Source organism: Heteronotia binoei, chromosome 7 (assembly GCF_032191835.1).
Source record: "Heteronotia binoei isolate CCM8104 ecotype False Entrance Well chromosome 7, APGP_CSIRO_Hbin_v1, whole genome shotgun sequence".
NCBI lineage: Eukaryota > Metazoa > Chordata > Lepidosauria > Squamata > Gekkonidae > Heteronotia > Heteronotia binoei.
Window position 1 is genome coordinate 18,549,367 of NC_083229.1, and position 24,016 is coordinate 18,573,382.

Below are 24,016 nucleotides of genomic sequence, written 5' to 3' on the forward strand. Positions count from 1 at the left end.
TTTCTTTTTTTGGGTGACTTCCACATTGGTTTTTTGGCTTTTCTTTGTTGTCTTGCTTCCATATAGCATTTTTGCACAACCCTAGAGTTGCTGCAGTCTTTCCAAACCCTTCTTTACCATGATCTTACAATGACAACAGTTTCATATATACCGGATGTATTAGGTCACACCCCCGGATGTAGCCAATCCTCCAAGAGCTTACAAGGCTCTTTTTTTGGAGGACTGGCTACATCAGGGGTGTGTGGCCTAATATGCAAAGGAGCTCCTGCTAGAATTCCACCCCTGATTGTGACACTATAGCAGGGGTGGCCAACGATAGCTCTCCAGATGTTTTTTTGCCTACAACTCCCATCAGCCCCAGTCAGCATGGGGCTGATGGGAGTTGTAGGCAAAAAAACATCTGGAGAGCTGCCGTTGGCCACCCCTGCACTATAGCAATTGATCAATTGCTGGTTTAAACAAAAACTCTGAAAAAGCACCTTGGCGGTATAGAGGGTGGGGGATGGTGCTGCAGGTACTAGGGCTTGGAAAATGCAGGGGAAATCGCAACCTGGGGGATGGTGCTGCAGGTAGTAGGGCTTGGAAAATGCAGGGGAAATCGCTACCTGGAAGTACAGGTATCCGACCTAGGGAGCTTTGACTCTCAAAAGCTTATATCAAATCTAGCTGTTCACCTGAAAGTCTAGTTGCCTTTGTGCATGGTTGACAACGGCGGCAACTTGAAAGATACTAATTTCCATTGCCAGGTTGCTGTCTCTGTGGTATTAACACACTCCTTTAAGGAACCAGCTTCAATAGAGGGTTTATCAAGTGGTCTTTTGCACTGCGGGCAGCACAGATCTTAAAACTGTCTTTACAGTCAGCGCCCCTAGAACAACTAGAAACAATAGAGAACCAACCCAGACTCTCAGGTGTGCAACAGCACCACCCACTGGTAGGGGGTGGTAGCACAACCACTGCAGAATATTCTGAGCTAGATCAAGATTTTTATATTTTGAGGAAACTCAGGGGGCATCCCTTTGCAAATACATTATTCCAAATGTGGGGGTACTGACCTACCAAAAAAAAAATCCCGTGGGCCCCTAAAGTTTGCATACTCTCACAGGCACACCCTGGTTTGTTATGTATCTTCTAGTAATTCCACCACCCACTGATGATACGATGCTAAGGACTCCTAGGGCAGAATGTAAGTGCTTCAAAGCCTTAATAAGACTGTGCGATTATTGTGCTTGATACGCTGTATTACTTTTATCAGGGTCCTTGGTTTTAACATCCAGGGGTCATTTTGTAGAAAAACAGGTGGTGGAGCTCATTAGCATAACTCATTAGCATATGCTGCCCCCCCCCCCAAACATGAAGCAACCCGATGCAAGAAAGGAGAGCCCCGGGTGAGTGAGGCCTGCTTTAGCTGGCTAGAGATCCAGCAGCCCAAGGTCTAAAAGGTATATCTGAAGAACTGATAGGGGATATAGTGAGGGTGCTGCTGTGCAAGAAAATCACTGTAGAAAAATAGGTGGCAGAGCTCATTAGCATAACTCATTAGCATAGGCCACCCCCCCAGCCAAAAGCAACCCGATGTAAGAAAGGAGAGCCCCGGGCGAGTGAGGCCTGCTTGAGCTGGCTAGAGATTCAGCAGCCCAAGCAGGCCTCGGTCACCTGGGGCTCTCCTTGGCTGCCCCCCCCCAGTCAAAAGGCTAGCAAGCCACCCGCTGCCCAAAATCACATAAGAAGTGGAGAAAGGGTGGGGTGGGCTTCTCCAGGAGTTCATGAGGGATGCTGGGGGCGTGGCAAAACTCCTGGTGGCTGGCTGGCTGCCTGCTCTCCTAATCCAGGGATTGTCATGCAGGTGCACCTCCTATTCAATGGACAAGGTAGGTGAGGAGGAGGAGGGGGGGGCATCAAAAAGGTTCAGGAGCTGTACTCCTGTGAGCTCCTGCTGAATTCAATGCCTGTTAAAGCCTCTTGCAAGCTGTTTCCTTTCTCTTTTGAACAGTTACGCCAGATATGCTGAAGGATGGAGGGCTGGAGATCTTCAGAGGAGGTCAGCAGGATTTTTAGGCATTTGTAAACATGTTCAAGATTGTGCTACGCAAAAGTATATGCTGCAGGCATTCTGGAGTGCAAGACCATAGTAAGTTCTACAGCTCAAAGTGCCCTATAGTTTGTACAGAGGAATGGTTCACCTGGTCCCGCTTATGATCCCAGGCTGGCTTCTTTTGCTGAAAAGTGAACACTTCCGATCAGAGGTAGACTCAACGGCTCCTTTGCTTCCTTTCTGCGAGACATCGAGAGTTTACTGTTCAAACGAGTCTTTCATTGCAGTCCTCATCCAGAAGATGCAAAGGCAATTTCACATACAGTTGAATATGGAATTCCCCGGAACAGGTCGTTGACTTCTGCCACGCCTGTTTCAATCCTTTCTCCATATGGGATATTCCACTTACACAAAGCACACTTTGCAAAGTTCAAACTTTAGACACAGGGACCAAACAGGCGCCACAAGATGCGCTCTCAATTAGGGCACGTGCTCCCAAATGGCTCAAGGCTCTATACTGTTGCAAAGATTAGTCATTTTGTCATCATAACCTTGAGGTTGTGCTGTGTTTGCAATTCTGTGTCCTCTCTTTGTTTAACAACCCACTTGAAGGCTGGCAACCCTATCTGACCTTTGGTGTGTTCATGCTATTCCCCATGATATCCCATCACATCCACACACTTTCTACATTCCATATGTTAATACAGCAACGTGGGGTGGAGCCCTGCAAGGGGGGGTGTGTATGACAGCTCATTGCTGCCCAGGGCTTTTATTTTGTAGCAGGTGCTCCTTTGCATATTAGGCCACACACCCCTGATGTAGCCAATCCTCCAAGAGCTTACAAGGCTCTTCTTACAGGGCCTACTGTAAGCTCTTGGAGGATTGGCTACATCAAGGGGGTGTGGCCTAACATGGAAAAGAGTTCCTGCTACAAAATAAAAGCCCTGTCGCTGCCATAATGACAAAACTGCAGAATGCAGCCTCTATACCGCAGTGCGCCAAGTTTCAAGCCTGTTTTTCTCCAGTCTGGGGGGAAAAATGGTGTTATAAGCCTGGAAGGTGCTGGAAGTGTTGGAATCCTAATTCAGAGTGCCAACACCTGTGGTGGGAAAAAAAAATCCATGCATTTCCATAATGGGTGGAAGTTGTGAAAACAATTGGAGAAATAGTACAGAACTGTTTAATGCTCAAGCAACAGATATTAAAAGCAGCAGGAGGAAACAGCATAGAGATGCACAGCAACAGCTAGAATGATTATGGCAAGCCAAACTGAATTTTTAAAAATGAAAAAAAAAAGCCCACTGATTTCCTTGAAGCATTTACAGTTCAAGCATTTGGGATGTGGTTTGCTTACGCATCACAACACAAGTGACTTGAACAATGATATCATTATGAAGGGTTTACGTAAGTAGATTACTAGATTACCTATCTTTTCATGGACTTCTTCTTGGCTTATGTTTTTTGTCTTCAACAGATGGTCTTCCAGATTCCATTAACCTGTTGCTACAGAACCCTGAACAAGGAGGTAAAGATGTATTTCAGCTGATAACTTCCACCATGCTACATCAGTCTTACATCTCCACCCCACCCCATCAGCTGGCTTGGAGAAGGCATTTCTCTCTTTAAGCCTCTTCTCCAAGTCAAGCCAGCCAGTGGCTTGGAAAATGCATTTAAAGTTGCTTTCTTTCCACCTCTCCTTCCCTCCACCTTCCCCATCTATTTTCCTTCCTTCCTCCCTCCCTCTCTTCCTTCACTCAAACATCTGACACTTATGTCTTGCGGCTCTCAAACATCTGATGTTTATTCTACGTGGCTCTTATGTTAAGCAAGTTTGGCCACCACTGGTCTACATCATCCTTTTGATGTTTCGTTACCTTTAGCTTCTTTTGATGAACATAAGGAAAAGCATGAATTGTGTTTTTCATTGACTCCTTTGCTAAACATTTTTGCAGATCTAGCAGTATCGTTTCATTTTTGTCTTCAGCAGATGTCCCTTCCGAGTCCGGCAGTGATCTGTTGCTGAGGACTTCTGAAGCAGGAGGTAAAGATGCGTCCCAAGCTAATGTTTTTATCTTCCCTTCTATACTAACTAGGGATGCTTGAACAGCTGGGCTCATTTCCTGTTGGTCTGTGCTGATCAGGTAGCCGATGCATCAGTGGGCTGGTCAGATGTCCACAACCTCTTCATGGGTATTTGCAGAAATGTGCCACTTGTAATCATCCAAAGCCCATTCTCCGCTGATCAGCTGGAAGTCAGGTTTTTCTAATTGCTTATCCTGGAAACAAGACTTGATGAGATGCAGCAAGTTTCAGGGGTGATCAGAAGCCCAAGTGATTTCCCATGGTGTCATGGTTAAGTGTGTGGACTCTTATCTGGGAGAACCAGGTTTGATTCCCCACTCCTCCACTTGCAGCTGCTGGAATGGCCTTGGGTCAGCCATAGCTGTGGCAGAGGTTGTCCTTGAAAGGGCAGCTGCTGTGAGAGTCCTCTCAGCCCCACCCACCTCACAGGGGGTCTGTTGTGGGGGAGGAAGGTAAAGGAGATTGTGACTGCTCTGAGACTCTGAGATTCAGTTTGGAGGGTGGAATACAAATCCAATGTCTTCGTCTTCTTCTTCCTCCTCCTCTTCCTTTGCATATTAGACCACACACCCCTGTTGTAGCTAGTCCTCCTGGAGCTTACAGTAGGCCACCCACTAAGAGCCTAGTAAACTCTAGGAGGATGGGCTACTGAAGGGGGTGTGTGGCCTAATATGCAAAGGAGTTCCTGCTACAAAAAAAGCCCTGCGTATACCCTTTTGAAGGCACCAGAAGCAAAGGCATGTATTACACTCTCTCTCCCCACCCACCCCCATTTATTCATCTTTTCATTTTTGTCTTGGGTAGATATTCCTCCAGAGTCTGGTGACCAGTTGCTGAAGACTCCTGAAGCAGGAGCCAAAGATGTGTCCCAAGTTGATTCTTCCGTCTCTTCTTGTACGTCAATCTTAACTCCTTTTGACAATGCAACATCATAAGCAAAAGCATGATCGCACTCCCCTCCACCCATTTTCTAAATGATTTGCAAAGTGTAACAGCATTGGTTCTCTTTTGTCTTCAGCAGATGTTCCCCCAGAGTCTAGTGATGTGTTGCTGAAGACCCCTGAAGCAGGAGGTAAAAAGAGTCAATGTTTGGAAGAAACCATTAGACCAGGGGCCTGAGCAACTGGCTGTCATCTGCTTCCTTCTCCCTCTCTCTTGCTTCCTTCTCTATCGCAGCTTGCTTTGCCAGGCTTGCTCCATCGCACAGGAACTACAGAGCAAAGCCTCTGTTTTCTCCATTGGCTGAGGCTCCTTCCTTGGGGAGGAAAGGGTGGGAGGGAGAGCTTGCTTTGCCAGACTTGCTCTATCACACAGCAGAGCTACAGAGCAAAGCCTCTATTTTCTCCACTGGCTGAGGCTCCTCCCTTGGGGAAGAAGGGAGGGAGAGCTTGCTTTGCCAGCCTCTTTCAATTGCACAGTTGAGCTACTGAGCTATGCCTCTCTTCCTTCTATTGGCTGAGGCTCCTCCCCATCCTGGTCCCCTGGGGAAGGAAGGAAAGAGCCAGAGCTTCCTTTGCCCAGTTCCCTGGATCCCTTTAACACCAACGAGTGCTAATGCTTTAATCACGTTTCACCATAAGTTTTTTTTTAAAAAAAACTTGCATTGTGTTTGTGTCCTTTATACAGTTTATATCTCTGGCATTACGCTTTATGACACACATGGCTTGGCCTGACAAACACAATGTCAGATCTGGCCCTCATAACAAATGAATTTGACACCCCTGCATTAGACAGTTTGTGAGATCTCCCTGGGTTAAAGGGTGTCATGTTGAAGAGAGAGTGCCAGACAGTTTGTAAGTGCTCTGTGGGTCATAAGGGGTCATGCTGAGAAGACACTGTCAGACAGCAAGTGACAGCTGTGTGGATCAAAGGTGTCAGAGGTGGTCTTGAATCAAAGAGATCCTGGAGCTCAAACCACTTACAAGTTGAAGGTGACCACTGGAGTGGGTTCTGAAGGCAATGCTAAGCCAGAATGGAGCTTTGGGGTGAGGGGAAAAGACACCTAACATGCCTTCTTATTTTCCCATTGTCATCTAAGACATTAGAATGCAAGTAGACCCTTGCTTGACCGGACCACAAGTCTAGCTAATCCGGGTTTTCCACAATGGTCAACCAGAGGCTTTCAGGAAGCCCACCGGCAGGGCCTGAATTGTCTCACCATCGTAGCACACCCTGCTCAGAGAACATAAGAGAAGCTATGTTGGATCAGGCCAATGGCCATCCAGTCCAACACTTGGTGTCACACAGTGGCCAGAAAACCCAGGTGCCATCAGGAGGTCCATCAGTGGGGCCAGGACACTAGAAGCCCTCCCACTGTTGTCCCTCCCAAGCACCAAGAATACAGAGCATCACTGCCCCAGACAGAGAGTTCCAACAATATGCTGTGGCTAATAACCACTGATGGACCTCTGCTGAAGAAGAAGAAGATGGGAGAAGTCATGTTGGATCAGGCCAATGGCCCAGACAGTCCAACACTCTGTGTCACACAGTGGCCAAAAAACCCAGGTGCCATCAGGAGGTCCATCAGTGGGGCCAGGACACTAGAAGCCCTCCCACTGCTGCCTCCCAAGCACCAAGAATACAGAGCATCACTGCCCCAGACAGAGAGTTCCAACAATATGCTGTGGCTAATAACCACTGATGGACCTCTGCTGAAGAAGAAGAAGATGGGAGAAGTCATGTTGGATCAGGCCAATGGCCCAGACAGTCCAACACTCTGTGTCACACAGTGGCCAAAAAACCCAGGTGCCCTCAGGAGGTCCATCAGTGGGGCCAGGACACTAGAAGCCCTCCCACTGTTGCCTCCCCAAGCACAAAGAATACAGAGCATCACTGCCCCAGACAGAGAGTTCCAACAATATGCTGTGGCTAATAACCACTGATGGACCTCTGCTGAAGAAGAAGATGGGAGAAGTCATGTTGGATCAGGCCAATGGCCCATCCAGTCCAACACTCTGTGTCACACAGTGGCCAAAAACCCCAGGTGCCCTCAGGAGGTCCATCAGTGGGGCCAGGACACTAGAAGCCCTCCTACTGTTGCTCCCGCCCCCCTAGCACCAAAATCAAGCCAATCAGTGTTCTGTTGCAATCATTTTATTTTGTGTCTGGGTCTCAAAACCAGCAATAGTGTAAAGAGAACTGACGTGCCTTTATTTGAAAATGCCTGACTCTTGAGACCCTGTTCATTATTTCCAGGGTGAAGAGATTACAGTAGCCATTCCATGGAAACGAAAGACTATGCTCTAGTCTACATTTTCAGCAACTGCAATATGCAAAGAGCCAGTCTGGTGTAGTGGTTAAGTGTTCAGACTCTTATCTGGGAGAATTGGGGTTGATTCCCCACTCCTCCACTTGCACCTGCTGGAATGGCCTTGGGTCAGCCATAACTCTCGCAGAGTTGTCCTTGAAAGGGCAGTTTCTGGGAGAGCTCTCTCAGCCCCACCTACCTCACAGGGTGTCTGTTGTGGGGGAGGATGGTAAAGGAGATTGTAAGTCGCTTTGAGACTGATTCAGAGAGAAGGGCGGGGTATAAATCTGTGGTCTTCTTCAACATTCTGTTGCTCTGGACAAGCTAGCTATACTTTGTGCCCCAGTGTCCCTGGTCTGTAAACTGGGGGAAGTTATGACTTTGAAAAGGGCAACACATTTGGATCCCCCAACCCTTGAAACAGATCGCAAAGAAAAATACAGTATATTTCTTTGCTAACCCCTACTCTCTGCTTTTTCTTTGTTTCTGCAAAAGCACTGGGAGGCGTATTTGCTGCATTTGAAGAGTCAATGCCAAGTGGTAAGTTAACAAAGTAAAGGATCCAAGGATCCAAAAAGAGTTGTGGTTGATGATATGCAGGGGTGGAATTCTAGCAAGAGCGCCTTCGCCTATTAGGCCACACCCCCTGATCTAGCCAATCCTCCAAGAGTTTACAAAAAAGAGCCTTCTTAGCTCTTGGAGGATTGGCTACATCAGGCGGGGGTGTGGCCTAATATGCAAAGGAGCGCCTGCTAGAATTCTACTGCTGCTGGTATGGGAGTTTTCCGTTCTAAAACCAGGTATACCGAGATGGACCACAGTTCTTTGGAGGGGAGGGGGGAAAGAACTGCCTATACTTAGAGATGCACTTGTTCATCATTTATAAATGCATCTTTTGTTATCTTTTATAATAATCCTTGTTTAGAATTTTGTCTAATAATAAAGTGACTGGCCCCTGTGTGCATGACGAAATCCACACAATCCACCCCACGGATGAGAAATCGATACACAAATTCACCAAAAGTGGACAGGGTCAGGGATGCCCTTAATTTAGTTTAGTTTAGTTTATTTATGATTTGTATCCCGCCCGTCCCACCAAGGTGGCTCAGTGTTTGATAAATGTTTAATATGTGCAAAGTGAGCTCTAACAGCTACCGAATGTTGAGACCAGATGACAGCAGGGATTTCAGCTGAATCCCTCTTCTGCTGCAGATTCCCTTGGCTTTGTTTGTAGCAGGAACTCCTTTGCATATTAGGCTGCACTCCCTTGATATAGCCAATCCTCCAAGAGCTTACGGTTGACTCTGTAAGAAGAGCCCTGTAAACAGTGCCGGATTAAACCCTGTGGATTAAACCCTAGGCGGATTAAACCCTGCGGAGGCCCTTAGGCAGTCAAAATCTTGCCCCCCCCCTGCAAATTATCTCAGAGTCTGAGCGCCTGCCCCGCCCCGCACTGCCCATGGTCCCTGCTGCAGCCTTAAAAGCCCCTTTGAGAAAGCTGCAGGGGAAAAGCAGAGAGAGGCAAACTTGGCGACAATGCCAGCAGCAGCCATACCAGGCAAGCTGGGCAAAGAGCAGCTCAGTTGCTGGCTGCATGTGCAGGCTGGGAGGGCTGCAAGCAAGGGGAAAACTAGGGGGGAGCCGACTCAGGGCCCCTAAAGGTGTGGGGGCCCGTAGGTCAGTGCCTACTTGGCCTAATTGTTAATCCGGCTCTGCCTGTAAACTGTTGGAGGATTGGCTACATCGGTGGGGGGGGGGGGGTGTAGCCTAATATGTAAAGGAGTTCCTGCTACAAAAAACCTCCTACCCTCATGCTATTCATGGAGGTCTCCTGTCCATCAGGAGCAGCATTTGGAGCTTCAGCAGGTTGGGGGTGGAGAGAAAGTCATATTTGGCTGATGGAAACCCTTCCACCAGCAGAAATTGCACCTGGAGGCCACAGTGATCTGAACTATTGTATCTGGGCCGCTGACTATGCTCCAACTTGCACCATGAGCCTGCCTGCCTTTGTCATATTGTACTGTGTTATGTTGCTGTTTTAACTGTATTTTATTGGTTTTATTGCATTTGCTTGATTTATCTGTATGTAGCCTGCCCTGAGCCCGTTTGGGAAAGGGCAGAATATAAAGTAACCAAAATAAATAAATAAAATAAATTGTCAGATGGTCAGCTGGAAGTCAGGTTCCTCTGCTCATCCTGGCAGGAGGAATTTCTTCTAAAGTTAGTTAATTAAAGTTAATTAAAAATTAGGGCCAAACGATGACTTTCACATTGTGATACTTTTAGAATGTCAAGCGTGGTCGGGAATGTCTGTGTTTGAGAGAGAAAAAAACACCATGAAAATGTTGGGGAACTCCCGCCTTATTAGTGAAAGAATGAGCACTGGATTCTTCAGGCTTTTGGACTATCTATCTATCTATCTATCTATCTATCTATCTATCTATCTATCTATCTATCTATCTATCTATCTATCATCTATCTATCTATCCATCCATCCATCTATCCATCTATCCTGGGAAAACAAAACAGCACAGTCCATCTATGATTGGTTTCCCATCGGACAATCCTCTTCCATGGCATAAAAACCATACGGTGAGCTGTGATCTCACAGTAGCTTAATCTTCTCTATCGACATACTGAGCAGTAAGGAAAATTCTACCTTGCATCAGTTACAGATGTCCGGTAAAATCTGTGGTTAAAATAGCTGTCTGTGCCCATAAAAATATTCCAGCCATCAATATTATTTGGGGGAATAGTTTTTGGGTTGAATCCAACCAGCCTTTCTACTGGTGAAAAAGGGACCACCCTTTTGCCACCTTAAAAGGCTATGCGAGAGATTAACATGAACAAGTTATGTGGAAAAGGGGATGTAGCAAGGAGGGGAACCATGTGAGAGAGGCTGAAAAAGACAACTGAATCCAACCCCTAGGCTGAATTGACTGCAGAGTGTTTAATCACATTTGTCTTTTCAGAGCTGACAGAAAAAGTTTTCCTCCCAGAGGGAGTGACAACAAGTACTCTCCTACCACCCCGTATTAATTCTGTAGAGCCTGAGGTGGTGCCAGCTTCAGAGTCTCCCGGAAGATCAACAGACAAAGGTAAGTGGAATTAATATTTGCATGGATTCCTTTTGGAGGAATCCTTGTAAATATTAATTCTCTATTGTGTTCTCAGAGGTTAGTTCTTTAATATGCTGTCACTTCAAAGATCTTAGACAGGGCTTTTTTTGCAGCAGGAACTCCTTTGCATATTAGGCCACACACACCCTGATGTAGCCAATCCCCCTGGAGCTTGTGGTAGGCCCTGTAAGCTCTGGAAGGATTGGCTCCATCAGGGCTGTGTGGCCTAATATGCAAAGGAGTTCCTGCTGCAAAAAAAGCCCTGAGAGAGCTCTCTTCTGATATGATCGGCTGTTTTGTTTTTAATTCATCCCCATTTTCCTTTTGTACAACTGGCTGAGAAGGGGTGGCAGGGTACAGTGGCTTGCAGTAACTTTTGCATGTCAGGTTACTGTTCTCTGATGGGTGAACACTTCATATATATGAGCGAGTGAGCTCTGACTCACAGAAGTTCATGATGGAATAAGTTTTCTTAGTCTATCAGGTGAAACGATACCCTGCAGTCAGTGAGAGATAAAAAGTAAGGTCGGTCTATCTATCTATGGAGAACCAGTTTGGTGTAGTGGTTAAGTGTGCGGACTCTTATCTGGGAGAACCGGGTTTGATTCCCCACTCCTCCACTTGCACCTGCTGGATTAGCCTTGGGTCAGCCATAGCTCTGGCAGAGGTTGTCCTTGAAAGGGCAGCTGCTGGGAGAGCCCTCTCCAGCCCCACCCACCTCACAGGGTGTCTGTTGTGGGGGAGGAAGGTAAAGGAGATTGTGAGCCGCTCTGAGACTCTTCTGAGTAGAGGGCGGGATATAAATCCAATATCATCTTCTTCTTCATCTATCTATCTATCTATCTATCTATCTATCTATCTATCTATCTATCTATCTATCTATCTATCTATCTGTCTGTCTGTCTGTCTGTCTGTCTGTCTGTCTGTCTGTCTGTCTGTCTGTCTGTCTGTCTGTCTGTCTGTCTGTCTGTCTGTCTGTCTGTCTCTTTCCGTCCGTCCAGGCAAAGCTCTGGTATTTGGGTAAAAACACGGTGGCAAATTTGTTTTCTGCCATAGAGTTTTACCCATTTACCAGAGCGTAGCCCCAACATCCTGGATGTGACGATGTCACTTCCAAGTCACACGGGCAGTGATATAGCTTGTCAGATGGATCTCCCACTTTTCTGGGGTAAATCCCCACTATGGTTGCCAGGTCTGTGTGGGAAAATACCTGGAGACTTTGGGGGTGTGTGGATCCAGCAGAGGGCGGGGTTTGGGGAGGGGCCTCAGCATGGTCCAGTGCCATACAGTCCACCCTTCCAAGCAGCCATTTTCTCCTGGGGAGCTGATGTTTGCCGCTGGAGATCAGTTGTAAAAGCAAGAGATCTCCAGGCCCCACCTGGAGGCTGGCAACCATAGTCCCCACTGCCGGTCAGCTGATCTGTGCTGGACTTGGACTGGGCAGGTATGGCTTTGGATCTTCACTGAGGCCACCAAACTCACTGGGTATCAGGGGACCCCCGCCTCCACTGTCCCCACCAAATAAACATATTTTGTTTGATTTGCAGCAACAGACAATCATTTTAAGATAGCGGACCCTGGAGAGGAAAGCACAACTTATTCTACGCTGGGTCCAGAAGAGACAATGGATCCTGAGGATGCTTTCGGAAAAGGTTTCTCTCTTTGTAACAAACTACATGTCACTACAGGGCTTTTTTTGTATCAGTCCCCTCTGGTGAAGCTGGTGGGGTCCAAGTTCAGCGGACTCAGCACTCTTGCTTCGCCAGGCTTGGTTCAGCTGGTTCCTGGACTCCATAAGACTGGCCCTCTGTGAGCTGTCCTGGCCAGTTCAAGGGCTGGAACACCCCTGGTCTCAGCACATCTGGAAAGGTGCTTTCTTTGCCACAGCTGGTACATTAAGAGAGCAAGTCTGGTGTCGTGGTTAAGTATGTGGACTCTTATCTGGGAGAACTGGGTTTGATTCCCCACTCCTTCACTTGCACCTACTGGAATGGCCTTGGGTCAGCCATAGCTCTCATAGACCTTCTTCCCCTGTAGTGGTGAAGTGTGTGGACTCTTATCTGGGAGAACCAGGTTTGATCCCCCACTCCTCCACTTGCAGCTGCTGGAATGGCCTTGGGTCAGCCATAGCTCTCGTAGACCTTCTTCCCCTGTAGTGGTGAAGTGTGCGGACTCTTATCTGGGAGAACCAGGTTTGATCCCCCACTCCTCCACTTGCAGCTGCTGGAATGGCCTTGGGTCAGCCATAGCTCTCGTAGACCTTCTTCCCCTGTAGCGGTGAAGTGTGCAGACTCTTATCTGAGAGAACCGGGTTTGATTCCCCACTCTTTCACTTGCAGCTGCTGGAATGGCCTTGGGTCAGCCATAGCTCTCGTAGACCTTCTTCCCCTGTAGCGGTTAAGTGTGCGGACTCTTATCTGAGAGAACCGGGTTTGATTCCCCACTCCTCCACTTGCAGCTGCTGGAATGGCCTTGGGTCAGCCATAGCTCTCATAGACCTTCTTCCCCTGTAGTGGTGAAGTGTGTGGACTCTTATCTGGGAGAACCAGGTTTGATCCCCCACTCCTCCACTTGCAGCTGCTGGAATGGCCTTGGGTCAGCCATAGCTCTCGTAGACCTTCTTCCCCTGTAGTGGTGAAGTGTGCGGACTCTTATCTGGGAGAACCAGGTTTGATCCCCCACTCCTCCACTTGCAGCTGCTGGAATGGCCTTGGGTCAGCCATAGCTCTCGTAGACCTTCTTCCCCTGTAGCGGTTAAGTGTGCAGACTCTTATCTGAGAGAACCGGGTTTGATTCCCCACTCCTTCACTTGCAGCTGCTGGAATGGCCTTGGGTCAGCCATAGCTCTCGTAGACCTTCTTCCCCTGTAGCGGTTAAGTGTGCGGACTCTTATCTGAGAGAACCGGGTTTGATCCCCCACTCCTCCACTTGCAGCTGCTGGAATGGCCTTGGGTTAGCCTTAGCCATAGCTCTCTTATCTGGGAGAACCGGGTTTGATTCCCCACTCCTTCACTTGCAGCTGCTGGAATGGCCTTGGGTTAACCATAGCTTTTGAACATATGAAGCTGCCTTACACTGAATCAGACCCTGGGTCCATCCAAGTCGGTATTGTCTACTCAGACTGCCAGTGGCTCTCCAGGGTCTCAAGCTGAGGTTTTTCACGCTTACTTGGCTCAACCCTTTTTTGTTGGAGATGCCAGAGAGTGAACCTGGGACCTTCCACTTACCAAGCAGATGCTCTACCACTGAGCCACCGTCCCTCCCCTTGATAGGGCAGCTGCTGTGAGAGCCCTCTCAGCCCCACCCACCTAACAGGGTGACTATTGTGGAGACTGTAAGCCACTCTGAGTATCTGATTCAGAGAGAAGGGCGGGATATAAATCTGCAGTCTTCTTCTTCTTGTGGGGGTTCAGACACCGCAAGTTACGTTCACGAGCACAGTGAGGAAGGATCCCCATGGACTCAAATGGTGGGACGCTTCTTCCTTGGTCTTTCCGCAGTGTGTGACCGTTTTACCTTTCTTCAAATGCGAGAAAACGGCCAAGTGAAGAGGGAGATGGCCCAGCTGGGTGAGATGCTCTACTGCTTAACGGACCGATGTCCAGAGGACTTTGAATTGTACGGATGCTACTGCGGCCAGGAAGGAAAAGGCCACCCTACAGACGATCTGGACAGGTTACTAATAGTGCTACTCAATCGCTTTTAATCAGTTATTCAAAGTGACTTGCAAAAAATTAAAGCCAAGATGGCGCTAATAAAGGCTGCCATCACACACACTAAACAATGCACTTTCCAATCGGATTTTGCCAGTTCACACAGTGAACCTGGGAGAAAAGATGTCTAGACCATTTCAGACTCTGTGATTTCTCCCCTGAGTCCTTAGCAATGATGGAGCTATGGGACACGAAAGAACTTCTGCGCATGAGGTTGGCGGAGCTCGAACTGAGATCTGCCAGAGCTAGTCTTTCTGCACACATTTTCTTAGGGAAGCAAGCCAAAGTACTATCCCCGGCCAGTTATCTTTTCAATATTACTATCCCAAAATATCGGATAGCTTTTCAAAAGCACGGCTCAACGCACTTTTTTCATCGGTGCTTTTGGGTCGTTACGCCGGGCGCCCATATCTGGAAAGATTGTGCCCCTGCAATTGCAATGAGGTTGAAACAACTTCCCACATTGTTTTGCAGTGCCCAAACTACAAGGACTTGAGGGCAAGATTAATCTCTCCGATTCTCGGACCCTTGGTCGGCTGGCAGGAGGATGAGCAAATTGCCTTCCTCCTGTCTGACGCTCATTCTGATGTTTCCTCTAAGATTGCCCGTTTCTGTTACGCTGCTCAGTTGGAAAGGAGGGAAATTGAGAGTGTAAATCTTGATTATGGGTTTTAACAATATATGTAACAGCAGGAGTTAGGAATTTTGTGTAAGAGGTGGTGGGTTTGTTTCTGTTTTTTTTTTTTTATGTTTTGTTTGTATTTTTAAGCTGGTTGGATGACCGTGAATAAAGAACTACCAACTACTACTACAGTAAAATCTACTTGGAAAGTGCGCTGAAAGTGGATTGAAAGTGCATTAGTTCGTGTGTGTGATTGTAGCCAAAATGCACTAAAGTGGTGGTCTCCATCCATTAGGTCATGACCTCAGGTGGCTCGTGGAGCCGCAATTGCTGGGTTGTGGACCGCCAATGTGGTCTAGTGGTCAGAGCACTGGGTCATGATCTGGGAGACTCAGATTCAAATCCCTCCTTAGTTTAATGTTTTTTAAAAAAACAAAAGCAAGCTAGTTTGGTGTAGTGGTGAAGCGTGGTGGACTCTAATCTGGAGAACCCAGTTTGATTCCCCACTCTTCTTCATGCAGCTTGCTGGGTGACCTTTGGCCAGTCACAGTTCCCGCAAGAGCAGTTCTTGGAGAGCTCTCTCAGCCCCGCCTACCTTTTAGGGTGTCTGTTATGGGGAGAACAAAATAGGAGTCAAGTTGTACCTTTAAGACCAACATCGTTTTATTTAGAACGTAAGGAGAGGAAGGGAAATGAGACTGTAAACTGCTCTGAGACTCTGGGTGAAGGGCAGGGTATAAACCCAATGCCGCCTCCTTCTTCTTCATAGACTTTGCACAAACTAGATTCAGGGGAAAAATGCAAAAGACTGTTGTGCTTTAGAGAAATGGAATATTTTAAGAATGCTTAACAGTTTGGCTGTTTGTGTTTAATTAAAGGTGCTGTTTCTCCCATCACTGCTGCCTGGAGCAACTGAAGAAACTGGGATGCCACCCAGATAGAAATTCCAGATCTGAAGTTTTATGTTTTGATCATACACCAAAGTGTAAGCTGGGACAAGCGACCGACTGTTCTTTTCTCTCTCCACTGAAATGAAAAGCTGCAAATAGATATGAACTGAGATATCCATCCCCCCCCCCCTTTTCTCTCTCTTCATAGAATCATAGAATGATAGAGTTGGAAGGGACCTCCAGGGTCATCTAGTCCAACCCCCTGCACACTGCAGGAAACTCACAAATACCCCCCCCCCCCAAAAAAAAATCATAGGATCTTCATTGCTGTCATATGGCCATGTAAAAGCTGCGAAGGAAGCTTCCATTTTGGATTGTGGCAACAGCTAGAGTGGCAAATTCTGGGCTGAGAAATGACTGGTGATTTGGGGGTGGAGCCTGGAAAGGCCACGGTTTGGGGAGGGGTGGGGCCTGTGTTGGGTTTAACACCATAGAGTCCACCCTCTGGAACAGCCGTTTCTCTAGGGCAGTGGCTCCCAACCTTTTTGGCATCAGGGGCTGGTTTCACGGAAGACAATTTTTCCACGGACCGCTGTGGGGGCAGGCAGTGCTTTTTTTTTTTGCCGCCCCAGGCTGCCCCCTATCCCTGCCCCCATGGAGGTCTTTAAAATTGGGGGTAGACTGGGGCTGTTTCTGCTGCCTCCCTACTAGGTGGACAGGTGGGAGAAGGCCAATCTGCCTCCCCTTCCCATTTAAAGACCCTCCCACCGGTCAGCTGATCAGGTGCTGGGTGGGCAGAAGGGGCGGTGGGGCTGCTCTGCCTCGCTCTGAGGCTGCCTTCCTGCCTCAGAACAAGGCTGCACTGCCTCTTTTGTCTGCTTGGGTCCTAGGTGGGCAGGGGAGGTGCAGCCCCTCTGCCTTGCTCCGCGGCCTGGTTGTTGGCAGGCTATGGACCGGTACAGGTCCGCGGCCCGGTGACTGGGGACCCCTGCTCTAGGGGAACTGATCACCCTCACCTGGAGATGAGTTGTAATTCTGAAGGATCCCCAGGTCCCATGTGGAGGTTGGCAATTCTGTGGCCAATGCAACTCCTGGGTAGGGGAGAGTGGTTTGTAGGGCTAACCCCCTACCTCCATTTTTCTGGCCCTGAATTCAGATCTCTCCCTGCGTCACAGCTGCTTTCAGCCTTTTTTTGAAATACGGATGGATTTTCCAGGTCTTACCAACGTTGGCCCGTTCAGCCCATTTTGTCGTTCACCCTTACTTGTTACAACCTTGCAAGAGCAGTTTCCTACTTTGCGGAAGGGGGATGGAGGTTGTGGGAACGGCACTTGCCGAAGTTCATCGAACACCGGCACTATACCCAGCGATGCCAGATCCAGGTTGGGAAACACGTGGAGATTTGGAAGTGGAGTTGGGGGATGGACAGTGGCGTGCAGTGCCACACAGTCCATTCTCCAAAGCATCCACTTCCTGGGGAACGGATCTCTGTAGAGGCTGGCGTCCCTAAATACCCCAGATTTAAAAACCATTCTCCTAACCCGGGGGTGTCGAACTCATTTGTTATGAGGGCTGGATATGACACAAATGAGACCTTGTTGGGCCGGGCCATGTTGGGTTGGGCCGAGACATGCTGGACGGGGCCATGTGTGTACCTGTTTAAGATTACGTAGCAGAGATATAAATTTTTATAAAGAACACAACATAAAACATGGTCAAAACATTAGCACTCATTCGTCTTAAAGGTGTTTTCTTTGCATTTCTGCCATGGGATCCAGGGAACTGGGCAAAGGTCCCCTGGCTCTTCCCTGCCTTCCCCAGGGGACCACGATGAGGAGGAGCCTCAGCCGGTAGAAGCCTTGGCACAACAGTAGCTCTGCTGTGCGATTGTGGTAGCCTGGCAAAGCAAGCTCTTCCATCTCCCCCTTCCTCTCCAAGGGAGGAGCCTCAGCCAATGGATAAAATAGAGGTTTTGCTCTGTAGCTCCTGTGCGATTGAGGAAGCCTTGCCAAACAAGCTGTTACACAGAAGGAAGCAAGAGAGAGGGAGAAGGAAGCAGATGACAGCTGGTTGCTCGGGGGCCTGATAGGAGCCCTCCGGGGGCCTGATTCGGCCCTTGGCCAGACGTTTGACACCCCTGTCCTAACACATGTGCTAGCAATGGGCACGAATCCACTTGCTGTTTTTAATTACTTATTTAAGCAATAACTTCCATCATCTTTTTTTCTAAAGGCATCGGCTGGACGATGTGTGAAAAGCTCCTTTGTTCCTGTGACAAGGCGGCTGCGGAGTGTATGGCTACCGCCCCCTTCAACGAAAGCCTGATGTTCCCCAACAAGCAGGCCTGCGAAGAGGACAGGCTGTTTTGTCGCCGGGGGGCACACGAAAGGCCCTCGAGCAGCCATGGGATCGGGTCCAGCACCTCCAGCGAGGAAGAGAGCAGCAGCGAGGAAAGAGGAGAAGCAAGGAGTGTTTTGAGAAGAGCGAAGCGAGCCGCCCGCCGCCTGGGGCCAAAGCGCAGAGCGGTGCCCTTGCAAGAGAGATAAGCGATGTTTCCGTTTCAAAAGCCCAAGATGGCTCGACAGGCAACCTGTTCCCAAGTCTCTCTTACTTCGCTTGCCTTTCCTGAATGTCATTTTTTTCCTGGCCAGTCAAAAATGGTGTGCAATTGTACAGGGTGTTTTTGAATGTTAATAAAACCAAAAGGGTGTAGATTGCATTGGAAACTATTGTTCAGGAAGTCAGCTATTATAAGTTGAAGGGGGGGGGGGATAAAGTTAAAGGCACGGCGTTTCATAGCTGCGATAGCAAACAAACAACAGAAGATTTTGTACACACACACTCGAAGAGCCCTTCTGGGTCGGACCAGTGATCCATCGTCCAGCATTCTGTCTCACAATCAGTTCCTCTGGAGGACCAACAACAGGGCATAGAGGCTGAGGCCTTCATAAGAACATAAGGGGGGAAATATAAACTTGATAAAGGACACAGACAAACACACACAGTCAGCCTAATCCACTTTACTGGCTTGTTGAGCCTCAACCAACAGAAGGAAGAGAGGTTTGGCTCAGTAGCTCTGCTGAGCAATTGAGAGAGCCTGGCAAAGCAAGCTCTCCTTCCCCCATTTCCTCCCCAAGGGAGAAGCTTTGCTCTGTAGTTCCTGTGCGATTGAGCAAGGCTGGTAAAACAGGCTGTGATGCAGAAGGAAGCAAGGGAGGGAGAAGGAAGCAGACAACAGTGAATTGCTTGTGGGCCTGATAGAAGCCATCTGGGGGCCTGATTTGGCCCCTGGGCCGCATGTTTGACAACCTGGCTTAGAGGGAGTATTGCTGGCACACAGAGCTAAATTTATTATGATTTCAAACTACTATCGAGTTGTCCCCAAATCCGTTAAGCGTGTTCCCAACCCCAGCCCTTCCCTCCTGACTCTTGTTATGAAGGGTCCACAGCTCAGTGACACATTTTGTGATGCAAAACTTGGCTGGAAAACAAAACCGACAGCTTCAATTTATCATGGGCTCGACAAAGGGCCTTTCCATGTTACCAGAAATCTTGGAAGTCTACTGGGATACATTGGGCCAGTCATACACTCTCAATAGAGTTGTTGTGAGGATTAAAAAAAAGAAGAAAAATGTAAGCCACTTTGGCTATTCATACGTGAGAAAGGCTAATGAAGTAAATAAGTTTCCAGTTAGTGGTAAAGGACAGTCTGATTTAAGTTCGCAATGGATTCTTTAAGAGAGCCAGATTGGTGTGGTGGTTAAGTGTGTGGACTCTTCATCTGGCAGAACCGGGTTTGATTCCTCATTCCTCCACATGCACCTGCTGGAGTGACCTTGAGTAAGTCATAACTGTCAGAGACTGTTCTGGAAAGAGCGGTTTCTGTCAGAGCTCTCTCAACCCCACCTACCAAACAGGGTGTCTGTGGTGCGGGGGGGGGGGGGAGGGAAGGAAAAGGAGATTGTAAACCCCTCTGAGACGCCTTCAGGTAGTGAGGGGCGGGGTATAAATCCGATCTCCTCCTCCTCCTCATAAAGCTGTACCCTCCTTGGACCAGAGCTCATGGATAATCCTCCCCTCTACTTCAGATCTATTTCATTGCCACATATTTCTCCAGTGATGACAAAACCCACCAATGGAGGAGGGAGACACCGCACCAAAAAACCCACCCTGGATCTCCCAGTTAGAGCAGTCACTGCAGAGATCAACCAAAGAAGACATCTGCAACAAGCATCATGATTTCCTTTGGTCTTTATTCGCTTAAATGCAGACGATTACACGAAGCATGTCCTACATTGTTCCAGTGAAAGTTCATTAGGCAAAGCTAAGAAAATGTGGACGTCAAAGAGACAAACTAACCATCAATTTATTTTTTTTCTTTTAACTTCAGACAACTGACCGGTTTCACAGCATGGGAAACAACAGTGTTAGTCAAGTTAACGGTACAGCAGTTTTCTCTGAGAGTTAGAAAGCTAGAGATGTGGCTGAAGGAGAAGCTACAAAGGTATAGACCCCAGCCCCGGGGACTGCAAGAGCATCAAAAGATGAAAGTGCTGAGCGTGCAGTAAAGCAACAGTTCCTAGCGGGGCTGGCTCTACAAGGAGGCCCCTTGAGGCGGGTACCTCAGGCTGCAGATTTTGGGAGCCAGCAAGCTCCTGTCCCATTTGCTGTCTGCCACTCCAATGCTCACATCCCACTCGGTCAGGGCTTTTTTTTGTAGCAGGAACTCCTTTGCATATTAGGCCACACCCCCTGATGTAGCCAGTCCTCCAAGAGCTTACAGGGCTCTTTGTACAGGGCCTGCTGTAAACTCCAGGAGTGACTACATCTAGGGGGGTGCGGCCTAATATGCAAAGGAGTTCCTGCTACAAAAAAAAGCCCTGGGCAGCCAATCCTCCAACAGCTTGCAGGGCTCTTAGTACAGGGCCTAAAAGCCAGTTTGGTGTAGTGGTTCAGTGTGTGGAGAGCTGGGTTTGATTCCCCACTCCTCCACTTGCACCTGCTGGAATGGCCTTGGGTCAGCCATAGCTCTTGTAGAAGTTGTCCTTGGAAGGGCAGCTGCTGTGAGAGCCCTCTCAGTCCCACCCACCTCACAGGGTGTCTGTTGTGGGGGGAGAAGATACAGGAGATTATAAGCCTGATTCAGAGAGAAGGGCGGGGTATAAAGCTGCAGTCTTCTACTGCAAGCTCTAGGAGGATCGGTTACATCAGGGGTGTGTGGGCTAATACGCAAAGGTGTTCCTGCTACAAAAAAAAGGCCCTGTCATGGACTATAGCCCCTGTTTGGGAGCAAAAGGAGCTAATCCCTTTTACTTTAGTCCCCCCATGACTCTTTCAATCAGCAGGACAGTTCACCAAACTCTAGTGAGACTCCTTCATGTGAGAGCTTAGCCATGGCAACCAAAATGATGGCGGAACTTTCGCGAGAGGAAGTGATCTCCTGAGATTTGAGGAAGCCCCAGAGAATTTCATGTGTTGTTTTTAAACAGAGTTGAGGAAGGGAAGATGTGAGGGCTCTTTCTAGCAGCTCCCTGGGGTGGTGGTGAGGGACAGTAGGTGCAGTGACGCAGGGGGCAGGAAGCCAAAGGGTGATTAACACGTGGAATTCACTGCCACACGAGGTGGCGGCAGCTATAAGCATAGCCAAGCAAAGGTCCATTAGTGGCTATTAGCCACATTGTATCGATGGAATTCTTTGTCTGGGGCAGTGATGCTTTGTATTCGTGGTGCTTGGGGAGGTCACAGTGGGAGGGCTTCCAGTGTCCTGGTCCCACTGATGGACCTCCTGATGGCACCTGGGGTTTTTGGGCCACTGTGTGACCCATTGTTGGACTGGCTGAGCCATTGGCCTGATCCAACATGGCTTCTCTTATGTTCTTATGTCAGACCACAAAGCACCTTAAAAATATATAGAAGTGCCCTGCTAGATCAGGTCAGTGGTCCATCTAATCCAGCTTCCTGTCTCACACGCTGGCCAACCAGTTCCTCTGGAGGTCCGACAACAGGGCAGAGAGGCAAGGACTTCCCCTGATGTTGCCTCCCGGCTCTGAGATTCAGAGGTCTAGTGCCTCTGAACGTGGAGGTTCCCTTGTTGCTTGTATCTACTGATAGACCTCTCTTCCTTGAGCTGCCATGCATTTCTAGTTCACAAGCTGAGCCACAACTTCCTCTGTAGAGGCCTACCTGCTGGGCCAGCCCTGCCACTAGGCAAACTAGGCAATTGCCTAGGGCGCTGGCCTTCTGTGGGCGCCCAACTGGGTTCCCCATGTAGCTCAGTGATGTTAGTCTTGCCTAGGGTGCCAGACAGTCTAGGGCCGGCCCTGCCTATCTGGGCATGTGGTTTCCATGCAAAGCTTGTGTCTGCTGGAAGACAAGTTAGAAATACTGTGACCCTCAAGCAAAAGTCAAGCCTCGGTGTCCAAAGCTACTGGATGCTGCAGGTTCAAAACATTGAGAGGTAGGGTTGCCAAGTCCAATTCAAGAAGAAGAAGATATTGGATTTATATCCCGCCCTCCACTCCGAAGAGTCTCAGAGCGGCTCACAATCTCCTTTCCCTTCCTCCCCCACAACAGACACCCTGTGAGGTGGGTGGGGCTGGAGAGGGCTCTCACATCAACTGCCCTTTCAAGGACAACCTCTGCCAGAGCTGTGGCTGACCCAAGGCCATTCCAGCAGCTGCAAGTGGAGGAGTGGGGAATCAAACCCGGTTCTCCCAGATAAGAGTCCGCACGCACACTTAACCACTACACCAAACTGGCTCTGGCAATTCAAGAACTATCTGGGACTTTGGGGGCGGAGCCAGGAGACTTAGGGGGTGGAGCCAGGAGACATTAGGGGCGGAGCCAGGAACAAGGGTGTGACAAGCATAATTGAACTCCAAGGGAGTTCTGGCTGTCACATTTAAAGGGACAGCACACCTTTTAAAATATCTTCCTTCCATAGGAAATAATGAAGAATAGGGGCACCTTCTTTTGGGGCTCATAGAATTGGACCCCCTGGTCCAATCATTTTGAAACCTGGGGGGGGGTACTTTGGGGAGAGGCACTAGATACTATACTGAAAATTTGGTGTATCTACTTCAAAAAACAGCTCCCTCAGAGCCCCTGAAACCTCCAGATCAATTCCCTATTATACCCTATGAGAACTGATCTCCATATAGGGAATAATGAAGTGCTCAGCAGACGTTTCTCTCCCCCCCCCCCTCCCCGTTTCTGGCGAGTCTGAAGCAAGGGATTGGCCTCTCTACTCACAAGTTGCTGCCATCTTCTTCAAAGAAACACAGACACACCATCCCAAGAGGAAGCCTTTCAATCGAAGACTGAAGCCTCCAGAGGTGGAAAGGCACAAGGCCCTCTGGAGGCGGGGCTTCCCCCCGCTGGCCAGCTGATTGGGGGCGGGAAGGAGCCTGGGAAAGGAAGAACCCCCGCTGGGACCTGGGGATTGGCAAGCTTATTGAAAAGTTTGTGTCTCACAAAGTTCTGAATCCTGGAAGGGCAGAGGCAAGGCAGTGAGAATTAAAACCTACTGATAGGCAGGGCTTTCTTTTTGTAGCAGGAACTCCTTTGCATATTAGGCCATGCCCCCCTGATGTAGCCGATCCTCCTGGAGCTGACAGTAGGCCCTGTACTAAGAGCCCTGTAAGCCCCAGAAGGATTGGCCACATAAGAAGGGTATGGCCTAATATGCTACAAAAAAAAGCCCTGCCCTTCACTGTGATAACTGTGTTGCAGTGAAGACACACAGGTAGGAGTTTGTAATTAGCAAGACAAAAACAAAACAGTATGGATCCTATACAGCAGGGCTTGTAGACGTTCTACACAAAAGCAGAAGGATTTCCCTGGTTTTTCCTTCTGGGTCCATTGCCCCTGGATGGCTCAGCCTTGCCCAGATTTTTTTCCTTGAACTCAGAAGACAGGCAGCGTTGGCCCTGGTTAGCAGGGGATGTTTTGTAGAAAAACAAGTGGTGGAGCTCATTAGCACAACTCATTAGCATATGCAGCCCCCTCCACCAGCAAAAAGCAACCTAATGCAAGAAAGGAGATCCCTCGCTCACCTGGGGCTCTCCTTGTCAGCATTCCCCCCCCCCCCACAGTTTAAAGGCCAACAAGCCACCTACTGCCCAAAATCACATAAGAAGTGGAGAAGGGTGGTGTGGACTTCTCCAGGGGTTAACGATGGCTCCTGGGGGTGTGGCAAAGATGGCTACCCGCTCTCCTAATCCAGGGATTGTTATGCAGCTGCACCTACTATTCAATGGACAAGATAGGTGGGGAGGAGGAGGGGGAACCCTCAGAAAGGTTCAGGAGC

At 48.7% G+C, this 24,016-nt stretch overlaps 1 protein-coding gene across 1 annotated transcript in view; it reads left to right on the forward strand.

Annotated features, from left to right (window-relative positions):
- The window catches only part of OC90 (otoconin 90), a 36,125-nt gene extending 17,871 nt beyond the window's left edge, over positions 1 to 18,254 (forward strand). The window contains exons 7-15 of the mRNA XM_060243111.1: positions 3,510 to 3,560; positions 4,922 to 5,011; positions 5,136 to 5,189; positions 7,860 to 7,904; positions 10,337 to 10,462; positions 12,031 to 12,135; positions 13,984 to 14,158; positions 15,697 to 15,803; positions 17,941 to 18,254. Coding sequence (XP_060099094.1) covers positions 3,510 to 3,560; positions 4,922 to 5,011; positions 5,136 to 5,189; positions 7,860 to 7,904; positions 10,337 to 10,462; positions 12,031 to 12,135; positions 13,984 to 14,158; positions 15,697 to 15,803; positions 17,941 to 18,254 — 1,067 coding nt within the window. The remainder of the gene's footprint in view (positions 1 to 3,509; positions 3,561 to 4,921; positions 5,012 to 5,135; positions 5,190 to 7,859; positions 7,905 to 10,336; positions 10,463 to 12,030; positions 12,136 to 13,983; positions 14,159 to 15,696; positions 15,804 to 17,940) is intronic.
- Positions 18,255 to 24,016: the final 5,762 nt, after the last annotated feature.